This window comes from Ctenopharyngodon idella, chromosome 5 (assembly GCF_019924925.1).
Source record: "Ctenopharyngodon idella isolate HZGC_01 chromosome 5, HZGC01, whole genome shotgun sequence".
Lineage (NCBI taxonomy): Eukaryota > Metazoa > Chordata > Actinopteri > Cypriniformes > Xenocyprididae > Ctenopharyngodon > Ctenopharyngodon idella.
Window position 1 is genome coordinate 33,256,181 of NC_067224.1, and position 19,745 is coordinate 33,275,925.

Consider the following 19,745-nt stretch of genomic DNA (forward strand, 5'->3'; position numbering starts at 1 on the left):
AAGAAGGTTTTCAAGAGGGTAATGTGTAAACTTATTTTTGAGGGAATGTTGTACAAATTGTGACAGCGCACTTCAGATTTCAACTTGAGGCTTCAATTAAGTTTAGTTAAACTGCTGGATTTTTAATCCTTCAATATTATTTGGAAAAATTAGTGCACATAAGTCCAATCATCACAGACCAACATTTCTCTAAAATGACTCGGATGAAAGGTATGCCATAAGTTAGTCATTTTCTTCACTGTGCAATCATGACAAAATGACGTATAATTGGTTGAAAATTGAACTGAAATGTTGATGAAGAAAATTTCTGAATAGATCTACAAATGGAAAAAAACAAGACAGACAAGTTAGCTTTCTGTAGTATTTCTTATATTTGTATAGATTTATATATTACACATTTATTACTGACACAGAGCGTCATAAAGCAGAGAAACATGGCAGAAATATTTGTAAAAATGTACATTAGGTGAGAAAAAAAAAAAAAAAAAAAAAAAAAATCACACAAATGTTTTAACATGCCATTGGATGTGGACATAAAAAGAAAGAAATAAAAGAAGAGACTTATTTTTAAATGTTCAAAAAGGACTTGAATATTGACGTGATGGCTGTAGAGGCAGCAAGAACCAGCTCGCTAACTACACAATTAGTTCATATTCACTTGTTTCACTAGTTCATAAAGCCTGGACTATGGAAGCCAATATTGTATTGTATTTGGATGCTACATTGACCTGGATGTTCACCAGTTGATTTCTGCCTCTGTACTGACACCAACACCACATTTCATACTGAAAACAAATGGATTAAAATCACAAATATTTTTTAAAAATGTACATAAAGACAGTGAGGATTTTGAATATAAAATCTTTACGTTGTTACTTCACAAAACTGTTAGGCTGCTATCAAAGAGCTAAAAAGTTCCTGGTGAAAACGAGACGTAATTCTAAAGAACGTCACTGTTTTCAAATTCATGAAGATCCTTCATTGTTGGCATTTAGTGTTTAGTGTTTTTCATTTTAAGGTACAAATGGTGTCTGCTATGGCTGGGATTGGGGTAGCCCTTGGAGACGTGGTCCTCCACGGAGGACAAGGCAAATAGCCCTTGTATGGGGGACAGACCCCCTTTAAAGCACTGTGAATGCTCACCACTGTCTTCCAGCACAAATTGACGGTACTAAAATGATGGTGAACTGCTGTGGTACAAAACTAATGAAATATCTAACATTAAAAGAATTAAAATCATTTAATTTTTCCCGTAACTTCCATTGGCTCATTGTGCTTTGATCTGTATTTGGCAAACTTGCTCAAAGCAATTAGCTCATTTGAGCCATAATTTTAAGAAACGAACAAATTCAGGTTATTATTAACATTAAACACTCAAAAACAGACGTGACGGCACATTTGGTGAAAACATATACACAGTGTCCCTTAAAATTACATTTACCTAAAAATTTGGTAGTCTTTGATAATTAAAAATTTGATAATAAACTACACTGAAAAGTGTGCATGTTCATAAAATGAAATATAATCTTAATATTAAAAACATTTTGGTCTATTTATCAACAAGCATCCCTCCTAATACTCAGGTCAGTTTTTGTAATTAGAATCATCTCACAGTGAATTTTTTCGCTGGGTATTTTGGTATCATTTCTGCACAGATTTCCACATATGCCATCTATAAGGCCTGAGTTTACAGGAAACATTTGGATGATGTCTATAACGGGAACAGTGCATGCTTTGCAGTGAACTGTTTGAAATACAAAGGCCTAAATTTACGCAGTGTTTTCCCTTCAATATCCCATTAGGAAGCATAAAGAACTGAACTGGCACTTCAAAATGGAAGAGGAAAGGCCGTAATCTAAAAAAAAAAAAAAAAAATGGGGAGAACATGGGTTCTTTTAGACTTAAACATGCAATTTTTCTTGTACAATTATTTTAAGTAACCGAAAAGAGGCACTGAGGTCAGTGTATAAGTTTCCTTTTGCTGTTAAGCAAGACACACAACTAACCAGTAGGTTCTCTTTACAATGTTAAAGTGAAAATGGCACTAAACTTTAAAAACAATCCATAAATGTAATTTTGAAAGCTTATAACTTCATTGCACATTCATAATGAAAAAAAAAAAAGCAACTGAAAGAAAAAAAATAAAACTGAAAACAATAGAAATTAGGGGAAAACAATCTGAATTTAGCAGATGGATGTGCAATGCTCAGCTATGAAAAAGACCATGGCATTCTGGACAAGAAGTAAGGCTTTCTTGTGAGCATGAAGTGATCTATTGCTGAGGCATTTTCTCTCGTCTCTCCTTTTTTTCCTTGTTTTTTTTTTCCTCCTTTTGTTCTCCTCATTGTCATTGTGACTAACTGACATTGTGAATACAAACGGAGAAATTAATGCTCAACAAATTTCCAGAAAGATTGTTAGTGCAGTTTTTTTGTCCTTTTTTGTTTAGATATGCTGAATGTTTATACACATATAAATCATATTACAAATTGTTAACTATACATATCAAAATAACAAACACTACCGTTCTGACTTTATAAAAGTCTGAATAGATCAAAAAGTATCAAAGATTAATGATTTCATTCACCAGTATCCTGACATTCCTTCTTCTTTCTTTTCTTTTTTTTATTTTTCTTTGTACACAGTGTTTGATACTCAGTGCTACGTTAGCGTGTAGTATAAAAATCTCGAGTCTCCAGAAAGGTGCTTCACTGGAACTGGGTCGTTCAGAGAGGAACGGAGAGAGGAAACGGAAGCATTAGAGGTCTTCACTCAGACAGTCCTCTTTTTCCATCCCCTCTATCGATCCTCCATAAATATCATTGAGAACCAGTGACAGAATTAATGAATGAACAGAAATTAACCTCCAGATTCCCTGCGTTTGAGAGCGGACAGGCCTCTGCTCAGATCTCAGCAGTCAGCCATATAGCGGCCTGTGAATGTACACAAACACATATTGACATTTTATCTCCTGTCATTTCAATGACAAAACGCTTGATTAAAAAGTCATGCATATGTTGAGACTGTATTGAAATTTCAAATCTCATTATGAAGTCAAATCAGAAAATCTAATGGTGATATTGTATCTGGTGCTTTGATGAGGTCCAAAATCATTCTTACCAGTGGCGAATCTCTTCTTATTGAGGGAGAGCCGGTAACCAGAGCCAACTAGTTCCATATCCACACCAGACAGTGTGCTGCCCTCGCTGAAGAACTGAACAGCCAGGGTGGCAGGGATGGATGGACCATCAGACAGCTCAAACTTTGCCCTCAAAGTACCAGAGCCTGACACATACACACACAGTCAACACTGAAGTACTCTGGGCCAACATACTTTTTAGTCTTTACAAGATAATATAGAAAATTACATTGTGACATCTGTGGAATAAATAACAGCTTTCTAAAAATAGATATAGACCATTTTCCAATTCATTTTTAATTTATTACAAGCTCAGGATTTGCTATTAAATCCAATGGGGGTTATACACAACAAACTTCCGTATTCTGTAAAACAGGTCGCATTGCCTCCGGTTCATGTGCTTCGTTAAATATAGAGCCGTTTTACTCAATATACCTTCAAAGGAAGTGCAGTGAAACCTGTTTTCCAGTTTGTACATGTGATGTATAGAACGAGGTTGGTTTTGCAGCTTAGTTTCAGAAATCTTTTTGATGTTTTTTTATGTTTATATTGTACATTATGTTTAAATTGTACATGGTACAATGGACTTATTTCAAATGATCACTGAAAATGTTGTTTTATATGATATTACCCTTTTAAAAAGAGCCATGTACACATAAAGATGCTACTTTAACAATGATATGAAGCAGTGAATCAAAATCTTTTTTGACAGTGGTCTATTTGTGCTTACCTTCATTTTCAGACTTGTCAGAGATGTCACTCAGTTTCCATAATGACTTACACTGTTCTGCATTCCTAATTAAAACACAGTAACAATCAAATAGTTAAACTGAGCTGTGTAAGTGACCTAGATTATGCATACACTACCATTTGACAATTTGGGGGTCAGTAAAAGTTTTAGAAATGTTAAAAAAATGACTACATTTATTCAGCAATGATGCATTAAATTGATCAGAAGTGACAGTAACTTTTACATTTTTACAAAACATTTCCATTTCAAATGAATGCTGTTTTCTGTATTATTCATAAAAAGATCAGTTTCCACAAAGATATTAAGCAGCACAACTGTAAAATGTAACAGGATTAAAATGCATTTTAAAATATATTAAAATAGAAAACAACTATATAAAATTATAATAATATTATTATATCACAATACTGATGTTTTAACCACATTTTTAATCAAATAAATGCAGTCATGGTGAGCAAAAGAAACATTAAAAAAATCTGACCAACCCTAAACTTTTGAACGGTAGTGTACATTTTGTATATAATTTAATATTACAGCGATTAGGTCCATACTTCAGTGTTTATTTGTTACACAAGATATTGTGTGTTCGTTTGTATGTTTATGTGCCTACATCCTCCAACTCACCAGATAGCGTTGGGGAGTGACTGCATATTCATGACCCCACCATTGACAGGCACTAACACCTGTACATTGGTGAGCGCAGCAGGGGGCTGCATGGCCTCTGGGTTGTATCGGTAGTCCACTCGCAGGTCTGTAGTTGTAGGGGTACATTTCCAGTACACCACGAGGTTGAGAGGTGTCGACTGAATCCCATTTGAACATACCTGAGAAAGGAGGGCCAAAAGATCTTTGCTCACCACATGAGGACAATGGCTTATCATCAACCTGATTTACACAACAATAATCAGGCGAACTAAATAGCAACTGTACATATGCAATATAGCTGCACGATTAATCTTAAAAAGATCACGATCTTGATTCAAACACCCATGCAATGTTATTTCTAAATGACAACGATTCAGCAAATTATCATAGAAGTACTGGGATGAAAGTTTATAGTTTGGATATAAACACTTATGTCTACAGTAGTGATCAAAATAGAGTAAATCCCCTTTTGAAAGCAACTTGCTTCAAATAAAAATAGTATTTACTACCATTACACCAGCAGATGGTGACAAGTGACCATTAAAAAATGTATATTTGTCATTGAATCATTCATTCAAGAGATTAAAAAAAAAAAAAAATGCTGATTCATCCAGTAATTAACCAACTGTCTTTATGAGTGAGTCATTGAATCATTTATTCAACCCATTTTTTTTTAAAATAACAAATAATACAAATTAATTAGTTTTTAATTAGACTGCAGCAATTAACATTTTGTCAGAACCTCTAGTAGACATGGTATTTTGTTTACTATTCGGAATCTTGGGAGAATCTTGATTTCTATTTAAAAAAAAATAATAATAATAAAATTGTGGTTCTCAATTTATCCAGAATCGTGCAGCTCTAATATTAAGCATACTGGAAAAGCTAGTACTAACAAGCTTTACTCATGTGTTTCTTGAAGAATTCATGCACTAACAGAGAATTATCCCAAAGGTAACAGAATGGAAAGCTATGAACCTGGTACTTTAGGACGTCTACGTTGTAATAGGATGCAGCAGGATTCTGCTCAGAGCTCTTCCTGAGGTACGCCGTCAATGCAGACATGTTCAGCCAAAAGTCCTTAGTGTTTGTGTCACTCTGGGAGGAGTCACTGGAGTCACACAAATATACAAAATGTTTCAAGACACTTTTATCACTTTCTTATATATACTGCTGTTTAAAAGTTTCGGGTTGGAAAGATTTTTTTGAAAAAAGTCTCTTTGCTCACCAAGGCTGCATTTATTTGATCAGAAACACAGTTAAAACTGTAATATTGTGAAATATTATTACAATTTAAAATAACTGTTTTCCATCATAATATGAAATTTAAAATGTAATTTATTTCTGCAATGGCAAAGCTGAATTTTCAACAGCCATTACTCCAGTCTTCAGATTCACATAATGCTTCAGAAATCATTCTAATATGTTGATTTGCTGGTCAGTTATCAATGTTGAAAATAGTTGTGCTGCTTAATATTTTTGTGAAAACTGTGAAGCATGTTTTATCAGCATTTTTTGATAAATAGAATATTTGAAATATAAATATTCTGTAACATTATACATGTCTTGTAAAAAGTACTGTTTCATTTTAATCAATTTAATGCATCCTTGTTGAATTAAAGTATTACTTTCTTTCAAAAAAAAAAAAAAAAAAAAAAAAAAATATCATACTGACCCAAAACCTCTGCTTAACATTAGCAGAAACACTTTAGTGTAAAGGCACACACTCACCTGTGTAATAGTTGCTGGTTGGGCATAATTTGCTCTAATCTGCTAGTGTTTGAGAGTTTAAAGCTGAGTACAGCAGGAGACGGACTAGAGGTGAAAATCTTGATGATACCGCTGGGGAAAGACAGGGTCATGTCTCCTGTGATCTTCACAATACACCTAAAATCACATTTGAATGAGATATGTCAGAGCTGATCATATCTAGAACAATGAACTAATGAATTATTTTAGAAAAACATAATTTTCCCATTACTTTCTAAGACTTCAATTAATTTCTATGACTTTTCTAGGCATGGAGATCACAATTGTACAATATCTCTGATATTTCAAGGTTTTGTCATGTTTATAGTATGTAAAGTCTGTATGGTCTTAACAGGGCAGATGATATGAAACTCACTTGCTGGGATCTGCTCCTTTGAAATAGGCATTAACTGACTCTGTGAATGCTACAGCAATGGGCAATGCATCCTGGGAAGCCAGTGTCACTGGACTGGGCCCACGAGATGTCCCTATGAGGGAAAGGATAAGGAGAAAGAGAGACAGAAAGGGGAAAAAAAAAAAAAAAAAACACAATAAAAACAGACATCCAAGTAGGAATCAAAAATAATAGAAGGGTTCTGAGGAATGTGATTCAGTTAAGATAATTTAAACCTTGAGAAACACTGACAGGTCGACAGAAAAAAGGAAAAGACATCATCCACACCATTTCTGCCATGCATCCTCATCAGCCACAATGCATGAGACACACAATAGTCAGTTTCACAACTAGAATTATTTACATTAGTTTTAGGCTGGTAAAATGCACCGAAGATCAAATGGTGAGTCACAGAATGGGAGTAGGTGTGGGTTTAGCAGATGGGGCAATGCAATTGGTTGACCAAGGACAGATGATCATTTTCGAGTTAGTAAGTTAGAACAAAAATGTTCTTGAGCTCTTTCCACTCTACCTGCAGGAGTCTCGCATCTCTTCTCAAATGTGGGCAGTTTCCCCACGAAAAGATCGTCCTCTTAATTCAAAATGAAGGGAAGGAAACCACAAAAGGGAAAGAAAAAAAGAGGGCGAAAACACAGTTCACCAGTGAAGGATGAGGATGGAATGATCTGGTGAGTGATGTGTTGACCATGTGATGAAATACAATGTGTAGAATATTATTTGTGCATATTAGCTTTCCTTACACTTATTATCCTAATAACCATACAGTACATGAATGATGACTTTATTGTTATAATAAATGTAATAAATTATAAATAATATGAAGTGTGATGTGAATGTGAATGACGTGAAGAAAGATTTTGTCTGCGCAGCTTGTGTTTACATGAGAGTGTGAGACTGAAGACTCACCGACAGTAGGTGTGTTGTTGGCGCTCAGGGAGGTGTTGGAGCTGAGAGAAGAGGAGCTCTCGGCACGAGCCAGAGGAGCAGCGGGAGGAGGGCTGGAGTTGGACACCTTAGGAGGGCTGAACGGCCGGCCCTGCAGAAAACAACCAAATGATCAATAATTCACTACATTCAACCTTCATTCAGGGGGAATCAGGAAATATCTTCTTTACTCACAGCCTCATTGATGCCCGTCAGCTTGCCTGCAGGCAGTTTGGGCCGTGATAATGGTCTTGGAGGCGGGACTATGGCTGCTGTGCCCAGGGGAGTGGTTGGCCTGTTTGGAGGTGGTACTGTGCATGGGGGGGGAAAAAAAGACAAATGTTAGAACCACAAGATGTATAAAAAAAAAGGGAGAAATAAGGAGACAGCACCCTCTGAGCATAATTAAAATCACCAATGCTGAAAAACATTCAAAATGTTGCTATACTGGGTTTGACGCCACACAGAAAACAAGCTCAAATCCAAAGATGTACAGTCACATGCAAAGGCCAATGTCACAATATAAACATAAATATATATATAAAAAAAAAAAAATGATAAACAGAAAATAAGAATAAGAAATGATAAGATCAGGTAAGGAACCTAAAAGAAACATGCACACTTTAAACCATCTTAGTCATTACGTTTTGAAATTAGAAAACGTTGGATATTCTGACCAAGTTTGCGGACAAATATTAATTTGAGTAATTTTTAAGAGTTACTTTGAGTATCTAAAGCAAAATTCTTTATATTAAAAAAAAAAAAAAAATACTGTATAAAACACAACAAAATGAAACCGAACTTAGGCCACACATTTTCTTACTGTATCCAGCTAAACCGTAATAAAGACTATGATGGCTTACATGTGATTATTTGGTACCATTTATATTATTCAAAACAATAAACAATGCAGAACATACAAAAATAAATTAATTGTCACCAATCAAAACAAAAAATGTAAAATAAATCAAACTGAAGAAAAAAAGAAAAAAGAAATAAAAGGAAATCCAAACAATTACAATGAACTTAAATAAGTTGAATAAAAACATCAAGTTTGTTAAAATCTCAGTACATTTATCTCACTGTCATGTAGCCATGGGACAGTGTTGGAACATGCTTATGAAAACTCATTCCTCAATATTACCATCCTGCATGGATCGGGCTGGTGCTTCGTTCAGAGAGGATGTGCTCTCCTCTTTCCCAATGCTGCCAAATGGGTCACCAATCTCTCTGAAGAAAAGCTTGGGCTGTTGAGATACAGGCACTGACCGAGGTCTCGCTGGTTGATGGGATGGTCCACGGCATGGCACAAAGGCATCATTGAAGGCAATCCATTGGCTCTGGGCCCAGGATGAAAGCGTGTCTGGACCAGTGGCGGGAGCACTGAGAGGGGGCTTGTGGGTAGCGTAGTCCTTAGGAACAGCCTGTAGGGCTGGAGGCACGCTCAGAGCTCGAGTAGGGCCAGGGTGGAGGGGGGCAACAGCCTCATTGGGGAAAGAGGTGGAGGGAGGATAGGGGAGAACAGGAAATGATGGGGTGCATGGCTTGGCGAGACCGGCAGGAGGAGGGAGTTTGGAGGGAAGGGGCAAAGCAGGAGGCTCGGTAACCTCAAGACTGACTGCCGAAGGAGAGGTGGGCTCCGACTGTAAATCCACTTCTGTTACAGGGGTCATCAGAGAGAAAAGAGTAATGCACGCTTGTAAAAATTTACCACATACTGACAGGCAAGCTGAAAAGACTACATGGAGAAAATGAAAAAATATGAAAGAAGCACAGATGACCTGGATGTGTGACTATGCAGAGAAGGTGCTTGCTTTGTTCTCTTAATCTGAATGTTTAATACAGCTCTATATTTCACATAAGAAAATGTCACTTAAACAGAAAATCAGAATAATGAAAGCTAAATTATAAATCAAAATATAAATAAAATACAATTTAAAGTAGAATAAAATATTATAAGTATACAATTCTAAAACAATAAAAATAAAAAAACAATGAAAATATAAAAAACATTAAAAAACAATTTAAAGTAAAACAAAATATTATAAGTATACATTTATAAAAAAATAATAAAAACATAATTGAAAAATTATTATAAAATAATATTGTGGAATCCTACTGAAATATCCCTTAAAACACTTAAGACAATAAAATACTGCAAGATGGTAATCCTAAGAAAACCTTCATGCACCCCTGTCAGTCTTCACTAATAAAAATACATTAAATACATTAATAAATAAAATACTGACATAAATGAGCGTCAAAGATTCAAAATGAGACAAAATTGTTGTAACGTGTAAATTCTGTCATCATTTTACTCACTCTTATGTTGTTCCAAACTTTATTTCACACGAGAGTAAGTAAATGATGATAAATTTTTCATTTTCTTAGTGAACTATACTTTAAGTACAATGAAGTGTAGCTCTGTGCTTATCTTCTGTGTGCAGAAAATGTTAAAAACACTCATTTCCACAAATACATCTAAAAGAAATATTAGGAACTTTAGCTGCGGGTGAGTTCAAGCAAAACATTCCTCTCATCATTCACATTTTTGCATATTTCTTTCTGCGCCAGTAGGGTCAGTGTCTGTTATGGGAAGAGATCTATTCTGACGATCAAAATGCAGGCACGGGTCATAAGCATTACCTGGGTCTTCAAAAACCTCATCATTTAACTGCAGTGGGGGAGATGTAGGGAAAGATGTTAAGAAGAGAGAAGCCAGGTCTAAGAAAAAGAGCATTGAACAAATACAAAGCAAGAATGAGAAAAGAAAGAAATCAATGTAAATGAGGCTCAGTCAAAACATATTAAGTCATGGAAGAAATAAAATACTCAAAAACTATGCAAAAACACCTAATAAAAATGCAAGTGCAATACCTCGCTACGTTACTAATATCCTCTTCACTGCTCTTTTTGTTCCTTTGCCAGGTCAGAACCATAACAAGATCATGTTTGACAACGTCTGTGACACAGGGACTCCAAACTGCGCCCTCTGACCTCTGAAGGTGCCAATTAACTTTGGATTATGATTGGCCCTTGCGGCTAAGGTCAGAGCTTGAATGACGGGTTGGCTTTTATAGTGACTGCATTGAGTGGCTTATCAGAGTAAAGCACTCACTTGTTTGCAAACAACGCCTTAAAGTCACATGAAAATGTACCCACATAATTTCTTCCAAAGAAAAGTATTACAGTAATATTACTAGTAAATAAAATAAAAAAAAACAGCCTAACATATTTTCCACAAAATAATTCAAAACAAAATTTGCATATATTACGTACAATTACTTCGCATCTTATTTTTGTTAACATACATCTAAAAGATAATATTTAAATTTGGTCAAAACTGCATACTGTCAACTGCACTATTGCCCAAGATGAGGAAGCTCCTAATTCCCAGACGTGAAAATAACATTTCATTTCAACAATCAAGGTCAAGAGCTTTCAGAGAGACAGACAGAGATGAGAGTAGAGCGTGAGGAAACACTGACTGTACTCACGGAATACACATAGGGGTCTTATTCATGACACAAGATCCAATGCACATGTAAATCGTACATAAAACCCATTCTTACATAAATTGACATTTAATTCAATAGGAAATTTTATGTATGAATGGATTTACAGTATGAATGATTTACAAGGAATTAAATTTGTTTAGTGTTTTTACTCTCTAGGGTGAGTAAAAGTCTGTCAAAAAAAGTGGGGAAGAATGAAGTGACTTCAGAAACAGCATTCCTCCAATAATACAAGTCAAGAAATTCAAGTTTCAGGAAATAATTTAGATGTTTTTTTTAAAGCGCCTATCCTATAATATCAAAATGTAAAAAAAAGTGAACAAAAATAAAAACTAAATACAAAAAAAAACAAATTTTTCCCATGGCATTCACAAAAGATTTCATGCTAAAGCACAGGATAGACTGAGTGAGATATAAAGTCGCTGTGGGATATGAGGGTTTCCGTGACAACAGCAGCCTGAGCAAGCTCTCTAGAGGCGACTGTTGTGGACTGGAAAAGCCCAGACACTTTCACCAGCCTGTAAGCATCATCAATAATGAAGGAGGTCAGACCTAAGACAAGCCTCCCAGAGGCTGGGGGATGGAGGAGGTGGAGGGGTGAATGACTTACGACTGTCTGCCTGTACAGTGTGTGTGTGTGTGTGTGTGTGTGTGTGTGTGTGTGTGTGTGTGTGGTCGATGAAGAACGTTCTGACTCCATCACTGTCAAGCTGAACTCTGTCATTGAGATTAGTGTAGATGTTAACCCATACTATACTGAAATGTGATTGTTTCTTAATATACGTTGCATGCCGTTTTGTGAAGCACTGAGATATTAGGAAAAAGACCTCTGGGATTTAGATTTAGATCACTGATATAGTCATGACATTAATACAGAGCTGTACCCAGAAGAGTGTGCATTTGCTGTAATAAAACAGATGAGTATTACCTGATGAGTGGGGTAGAGAAGAGCTGGAGCCGGTGCTGGTCGGGCCAAACGGATCCAAAGACAGCAGGTCATTAGTGGCAAATCTACTGTTTGAAGAAAGATAAACAAAAACTTACGAAAGTTGCACAACATAGTGCATAAATGGTTATACTTTTGATCAAAAAAGGGTGAACAAATAATGGTTAACAGTAGAATTTCTCTTACTCGTTAAAGGATGGCTGCGGTATCTTGGGTCGTGTCAGTTCATCACCTGTAGATCAATGAGAAAACAATTAATGGGGCAACTCTTCAGGCCTTATTCAGGATCTGCTGGTGGCCGGTTGCATAAACTGCTCAGACTAAGATAAAAGTTAGTCATCTAATTTTTTTCTTTTTTTATAAAGTCAGTTACATAACAAGGTACATCTAATTTGAATCGGAAAAGAAAGACTGATCACCTCTTGTCTTACTGCTAGTTCTTAAGACACAGTCTTAACATAGAGGCTAAGTTTATGCAACTGGAGCTAGTTGCAAGAAACCCCTTAAATTAAGTCTATAAATCACTTTACAATTATAACTTTTCTTAATTTAAGGGGTTCTTGTAACTTGGCACTGCTCATTAGGTCCTGATTAAAAATGTAGCTCATGTGTTTCATGAAGTAAATATGATGTTAACAAATGAAATACTAGATTTTTAAGACATAGGCATAAAACATGGAAGCCAGAAAACAAACTACAATAGTCACTTGCTTTAGCAAGGATAGTGTTTCTGACCATTAAGTGCCATGTCAGTTGCTACATGAGACACATGTCCACGCAACCCCATTTATCACATCAAATACATACAATTAAAATCACAGGCTATAAATGATTGGCATAGTATTTGAAATGGTATGTATTTGAGACCAAAACCCAACGACATACGCAGTATGTTATACACAAAGGACAAATGACAGTGTTAAAGACAACAGAATAAATTAGTAATGCTAATTTTCGTACAAATAATTTTTTTTTGTAATTTGCACATTTTGTTTTTCTTTTTTTTTTTAGCTCCACAGGAATCCCTCATTCCCACCAACACAAATGCAGCCGCGGACCAAAAGAGAGTGAGTACGCTGGCTAAGACTCCTGATGAATACTCACCTTTCTTTGGATTTATAGATGGGAATGTTTGTTGTCGTGTCATTCCTACAGTAAGTATGTTTGAGATCCACATTTACAATAACATTCAGTTCTTAATATTCTTCAGTTTATTCTATATGCCCAATTTGCCCACATGCCTCATATTTTACACAGAAAAGAATATGAGACACACATCAGGTTCTGAACTGACAGCAACACTGATTTGATCTATAATCGATATATTTGTACCATATTTAATATTGGCCGAAAGTAGACTTTTTTTATTTTATTTTAACAGTATCAGATGATATTGGATATTGAGCACATTTACTTTACCTATGCCGTCATCCAATGCTCAGTAAAGTTAATCTTTAAAAACACCTAATAATTTAATAACAATGTTAAATATAATCTTTAGCAAAACTCACAATAAATACATATTTTTATACTGTAAATTATAATGTCATGATGCCTAAATTCACTTGTAGCACTGTAACGTTTTTAATTTATTTAGACAAAATACTATCGAATTTTAATATTAGACATTTATTGGTTATTTGCCATAACATGAAAATAAAATTCTGTCCAACACCAATAAGCCAATAAGCATAATACGTGTTGACCGCAAAATCAAATTGTAAACAACTTTCCCTTAATATAATGAGAATAAATACTTCTATTTTTTGTCATTCCTGAATAGCATCTTGGTGTGATTTCAGATAAAACACAACATGTATTGGATTAAAGGACTTATCGGATAAAATTATCTGCCAGATCTTATCAATTTCAGCGTGTGCAGGAGTTTGCAGTAAATGTGCTCTTTGAAGAAATGTTTACCGTTTCAGCGCAAGAATAACAAAACTTTTCTACTGTGATCTCAATTACTATGTCTTACGGATTTAAAGTATGTAAAACTTTCCTGGGAGGTTGAAATCGTCGCTCTTGATGTGAGAACATGCCGCAGTATAAACACTACATTCTGGCATGCATCTGTGTTCGTTTAAGCCACAATTTACTGGAAAAATGTAAAATTATGATGGATAGAAAAACATAAACACACAATTAAGCAGTTAATCTTGCTCATGGCTTAAGGAGGCAACGCTGTGCTACTCAGATGAGGAAAAAATGGGAGAAGATGTTTATTTTCTCATGGGATGAGTTGGCTTTGGAGGGGTCACCAGAGCAACATGAAGGAGGCTTGGCGAGAAACGTCATGGCCAAGAAAAACTAAAAAGAGAAGTCAAAATGGCAGGCGCTCTCCAGAGCCAAACCTTCAGTGTGACATAGGGATGAAGGGAGGACGGAGAAAAAAAAAAAAAGAATACTCACTGGATTGGTTCTTCTTCATATGAACCTGGAAATGAAAACAGGCTTTTATTAATGAGAGTGAGAGGAGTTATGAAAACAGCAGAAGACATGAAGTGCTTCATCCCCACATTCATTCAATGGATATTGGCCTCACAGGACGAAAAGCACACACACAAGAACGAGCAGAGAACCGCACAATTGAGACTGCATATTCAAACCATCAGTTCAGTAACAATATTCTGCAGACAGTCTAAACATGAGGACATGAGTGGCAGATAATTCAACCAAATTCACTACCGGGATTGTTTTGAGGCTGAGAAATGTCAACAAGAGTCAGCTAGCAAAACGGCAACAAACGCACAAAGATGGGCTTGGTTTATTGTGTATTCAAAGTGACTCATTTGAAGCAGTCTCTGAACGAGGCTCTGTCAGAGTGGATGGAAAATAACTTCACTTATTTTGTTAAAGTGTTCGATGAAAAGAAACACATCAGAAAAGCAACATATAGTCCATAAATGAAACTAAATGATAAACTGTGAAGGAAAAACGTGTGGAAACACACAAATAAATACACATGCATACAAATGCACATGCACGCATTAAGAAAAGTGAAGGCATGGTTTAGTCCCATAGGCAGAGGCTGGCAAATGGGTTCAATTACAGCACCCAGGCCACACACCCGCCAACGAAAGAGAGAGAGAGAGTGCACATGAAGGGGAAATAGAGACAACAGAAGACTAGGGGAAATGGAAAGCTCAATAATACCAATAATCTACAACAGATGACATGGCATTCGTCATCACCTAGATTTCCTTACTTGACCAAAACTGCCATAAAACATATCCGCCTAAAAATGAAAAAAGGCAACAAAAAGAAAAGAGACTGAGAATGAAAGGAAACAACTATTATATGAGACACAAAGACAAATGTTCAAAATGAGCATTGTGAATATAGTTTTTGAGAAGTGTAAATATTTCAGAGGCTAATCTGACTGATTACTGAGCACATTTGGAAGAAGACCGAAAGCTCAAGCCGGGTGAAATGAATGATGAAGAGCCTCCCTAAAAGATGTGTGTTAATCCATCTCAAACAGAGCAAACAGAGGCGGCAGCGAAGGTGCCTAAAGTAAACTGTCGCCCCGGCTGTGCTCACTGAAAACACAAGCTGGCACTTGTGAAGATGTGTTATTGCAGAAATACATCACTCTGTCATTTCAAAGCATCACAAAGGGATGAAGAGCTAGGGATGCGGAGAGAGAATGTAAAACAGTCACAAAAGGCGATACTGAGAAGCAGAACAGATTAAATCTTGGACATGAAGTGAAAATCATAGTTACAAATGATGTTACTGATAACTAACCTATCCAACTTGTTTTTATTCTGTCCATTACATGACTAATATTTTTCAACTCATTAACAAACACAAATAGACACTACCATTCAAAAAGGTAAGATTTTTAAATGTTTTTGAAAGAAGTATCTTATGTTCACCAAGGCTGCATTTATTTGTTCAAAAAATACAGGAAAAAAAAGAATAACTTTAAACACTACTATAATGAAAAATTGAAAACAGTTAATACTTTGGTGAAATCTGTGATTTATTTATTTTTAATAAATTTTTTGCTGAATAGAAAGTTAAAAAGAACAGCATTTATTTGACATAGAAATCTTTTGTAACATTAAAAATGGCACTTTCTTTTAAAATAAATGTAATGCCTGAATAAAAGTTAATTTCTTTCAAAAGAAAAGGAAGAAAGCTGCGAACATTTAATTAGAATCAGGGACATGATTATTTTTAACCAACTGGCACTGAGCATGTTAAGACATTGGCCACCTGCTAAGTCCTTTTCGGACAGATTTTATGAGTGTGTTGAAGACAAAAAATGTAATACCTGCCTTTGACTATCACATTGTTAAATTTGGTGTCTTTTTAGACAACAAAAATATGGAATTTTTGTGTAGTTTTAATCACACAAACGTAGATTTGTTAAACGTTCTCCATGTTTTAAGGCATTTAAAATGACTTTATTTCAATCCTTAAAAAAAAAAAAAAAAAAAAAAAACAGGAGTGCCTTAAAGCTCTCTAAATTACTGGCAACATATATGGACTAATGTCATTTAATCTGTTAGAATTTGCTTTTATGTTTTTTTTTTTTTGTGTGTGTTTTTTTATTATTATTTATTTATTTGTTTTTGTGTGTGTGTTTACGAGATGCTTCTTGGTCTTATTGTTAATGTGTGTATGTTAATGCCTGTTTGTTATTTGAAAAGATTTAATAAAGTTTAAAAAAAAAAAAAAAAGACATTGGCCACCTTTATTAACTAAACATCTTTTTGTAACAGGCACAACTCTTCCTTTCATGTGTCTGTGTGCATGTGCACATTTACCTACGTGATCTTATTCATTAGAAACAGAGTCCCTCCGTGCTTCCTGTGGTAAGATTTCAGGCAGGAAGTTGCATGGGTTTGTTTACCAACAGCACACACACACAGATGGTCCACAGGCCTAACACACACACACACACAGCTCACAGTCTGTGCAGGAGGAACTGCTTGACCACACAACTCTACATACACACACTTCATTTATAACATTAAATGGCAGAATAGTAGGTCACCTTTGCACAAACCAGTAAATGTGTGATGTCACATATTATGTCATGATGATTAACCCAGACTCAAACTGCTTGTGAATAATTAAATGTTCATTCCCTCACTGGAAACATCTAATATCCATTGGGCCTACATAATATTGTTTTCAATGAGCCAGTTAAATCAGTTTATTGACCACAGGTGCATAACGAACGAACACACACACGCACACAAAATACAATTGCACTCAGGCACAATAATCAGGATAGCAAAAAAAAAAAACGTGTGAAAGCATTTACAGCATCTCTGAGGACTGCCTGTAAATATCATAATCAAACAGTGCCCTCTAGTGTCAGCTGGGCAAATTTAGGCTTTGTGGGAAGAGATGAAGTGTGTGGGAAACCGACACATGACTGTTAATGATATCAACCAATCACAACTCTCTTTGCTGACGCTGTACAATCACCCTTTATAGAGAGAGGCCAGCCTGCATTATTCTGTGTATGAATTAATGTGAATGCAAGGTCTGTATATGAGGAGTCATGGGTCTTTACACTCGGTGTGTGTTCTTGTGTGATGCGTCTCTTACGGCAGGGGTGGGCGAGAGGGTGATGTTTCCAATAGAGGCCTTCAGCTCGTCGATGGTGGCTTTGTGTTGGTGTGTGCCGTTGTTGGTCTGCACGGGTTTGATCTGAACGTGGAATTTTCTTGGCTCATCCTCATCTTCTGAGTCACTGGATGAATAAAAGGAGTTCTCTTTGGCATGTGATCAGAATCGTTAAGGAAAATGGTTCACACACACAAAAAAGTGTGGGGGTATGAAAATTCATTTTTAGTATATTGGGCTAGATGGTTAAAAAGATAAGATTTTGTATTTTATTTAGCAATTTTTTTAACATGTATTCTAGTCCACACAGAGTGATGACGCAGCTTTGTTAAAGAAAACAGAAGAACGAAGAAAATCTGATGGGAAGGAATGACTTGGCAGCGATTCAGAAAAAAGTGCAACAAAGAAAGATATCACACTATGTTCTCAAGCCAAAAAAAAGCGTTCAGAGTTTACATTGAGTAGAGGCGATGAAAGAGATAAAGGAAAATGTTTCTGTGGCTGAGATGAAAGCGTGTGTGAGGGATGGGGGGGGGGGGAATGGAAGAGATGGATCTGGAGTAAGGATATCATTCTCGTTGACTTCTGGTCGGATACAGAAGCCCTCCTCGTCCAGCTGAGGCACATTCTGCAGAAAAACACAGAACACACCACAGACAAAATCCTATTATTCACACTCTTCAATACATCACAACACAAGGAGAGTCCGACTGAGGTAAAACACACTATTGTTAGCAATATCACAAGAAGTATTTACACTGTGTTGTCTTTACTTAACATTGTAAGAATTATAGACAATCCTTCAACAACATTAGGTCACCACTCACGGCGTTATGAAGATCTATAGCACCGTAGAAACCCGGGGGAGCTCCGTTGGAAGCGTTCTGAAAGAAAGACGAACAAAAGAAGCTTTGTGGGGGCGACTCAAATGGAATTTCTCCAAAATAACCAGAAAGAGCATACTTTGATCTGAAGAAAATGAGTTTCATATTATGAAATTACAGGAAAACACCTTTGGTATTGAATTAATTCACACATTCACAATACTGATTATTTTCAACAATAATAAGAATAAAATGAATAAGCAAATAAATGTATTCATAATTATATATAAATAAACATAAATATACTCACAACTGCTTCTACTTCAGCTGATTCACTATTCAAGACAAGGGGAAAAAAGTTAAATGAGAGTAAATACTTCATTTTACCACAAATGCAAAATTACTATGCAAATATAACTTAAAATTACTCAAACACAATACCTATTGCTCCAAATTACAAAAATGATCCATACTCTTATCTTAACCCCTGTCTGGTGATGAATGAAATTTTTATATTCCTCTATGTCACATAAAATTAAAATAAGCATCTCACAAAACAATATGAACAATGGTAAGTTTGAGAATTTTGTTAAAAATACTTTTATTCTTTAAAAATTCGGTTAGAAATTTGTGCAGTCACAGTAAAATAATATTCAACACTTACGTGGAATCTGTGTCTTTATCTTTCCGTCGGCCTGGTATGGCAAAGGTTTTTCTTTTTCTGGGTTTGGCACCTAAACAGACACAGCAATGATTGTAACAAATCTAGACAAATATGGATGCATCGGAAACAGATGTATATCGCCTTTAAAATAAAAAGCAAAGGCGGCAAAACTAAAATTCTGATTTAATTATTAAAAAGAGATGTAATAGATATTAAAGAGAATGTAAATGATATTAAAGAGAAATTATATATTTTTGTATATAACAAAGAAGAAAACCGGAACAGAGAGGAAAAAAAAAAAATCATGCAGACCTTCTGTGGCAATGGAGACATTACATTCCTCAAATTCGATGGGCCCTGTAATGAAAACAGATAAACAAATACAAATAATTGAAGGTACGTTGTATAACAGTATCTTGAATTCAAGAATTATATGTTTTAATTAAAATAAATTTTAATTAATGTAATTAATTAAATGTTATAATATAACACTTTTTTACAGCGTTTCATAAAATCTTCGGTTACACTTTATTTTAAGGTGTCTGTGTAATTACAGTGTAATTATACATTTAAGTACTGACTAA

At 35.4% G+C, this 19,745-nt stretch overlaps 1 protein-coding gene across 8 annotated transcripts in view; it reads right to left on the minus strand.

The window, feature by feature from the left end:
- Nucleotides 1-352: 352 nt before the first annotated feature.
- The window catches only part of fcho2 (FCH and mu domain containing endocytic adaptor 2), a 43,912-nt gene continuing 24,519 nt past the window's right edge, over nt 353-19,745 (minus strand). Inside the window, exons 9-29 of one of the 8 annotated variants that reach the window (XM_051893974.1) lie at nt 19,474-19,518; nt 19,162-19,231; nt 18,808-18,832; nt 18,501-18,557; nt 18,242-18,301; nt 17,656-17,829; nt 14,497-14,521; nt 12,271-12,316; nt 12,067-12,149; nt 10,270-10,347; nt 8,768-9,280; nt 7,819-7,934; nt 7,606-7,735; nt 7,211-7,270; nt 6,661-6,772; nt 6,267-6,422; nt 5,514-5,646; nt 4,515-4,714; nt 3,870-3,934; nt 3,121-3,285; nt 353-2,933 (exon numbers count right to left, since the gene is read on the minus strand). In XM_051893974.1, the coding sequence (XP_051749934.1) occupies nt 2,911-2,933; nt 3,121-3,285; nt 3,870-3,934; nt 4,515-4,714; nt 5,514-5,646; nt 6,267-6,422; nt 6,661-6,772; nt 7,211-7,270; nt 7,606-7,735; nt 7,819-7,934; nt 8,768-9,280; nt 10,270-10,347; nt 12,067-12,149; nt 12,271-12,316; nt 14,497-14,521; nt 17,656-17,829; nt 18,242-18,301; nt 18,501-18,557; nt 18,808-18,832; nt 19,162-19,231; nt 19,474-19,518 (2,336 nt within the window). In that variant the 3' untranslated portion in view covers nt 353-2,910. Of the gene's footprint in view, nt 2,934-3,120; nt 3,286-3,869; nt 3,935-4,514; nt 4,715-5,513; nt 5,647-6,266; nt 6,423-6,660; nt 6,773-7,210; nt 7,271-7,605; nt 7,736-7,818; nt 7,935-8,767; nt 9,281-10,269; nt 10,348-12,066; nt 12,153-12,270; nt 12,317-14,496; nt 14,522-17,655; nt 17,830-18,241; nt 18,302-18,500; nt 18,558-18,807; nt 18,833-19,161; nt 19,232-19,473; nt 19,519-19,745 lie in introns of all 8 variants that reach the window. The other 7 variants (XM_051893973.1, XM_051893977.1, XM_051893981.1 and 4 more) reach the window with 7 other exon arrangements.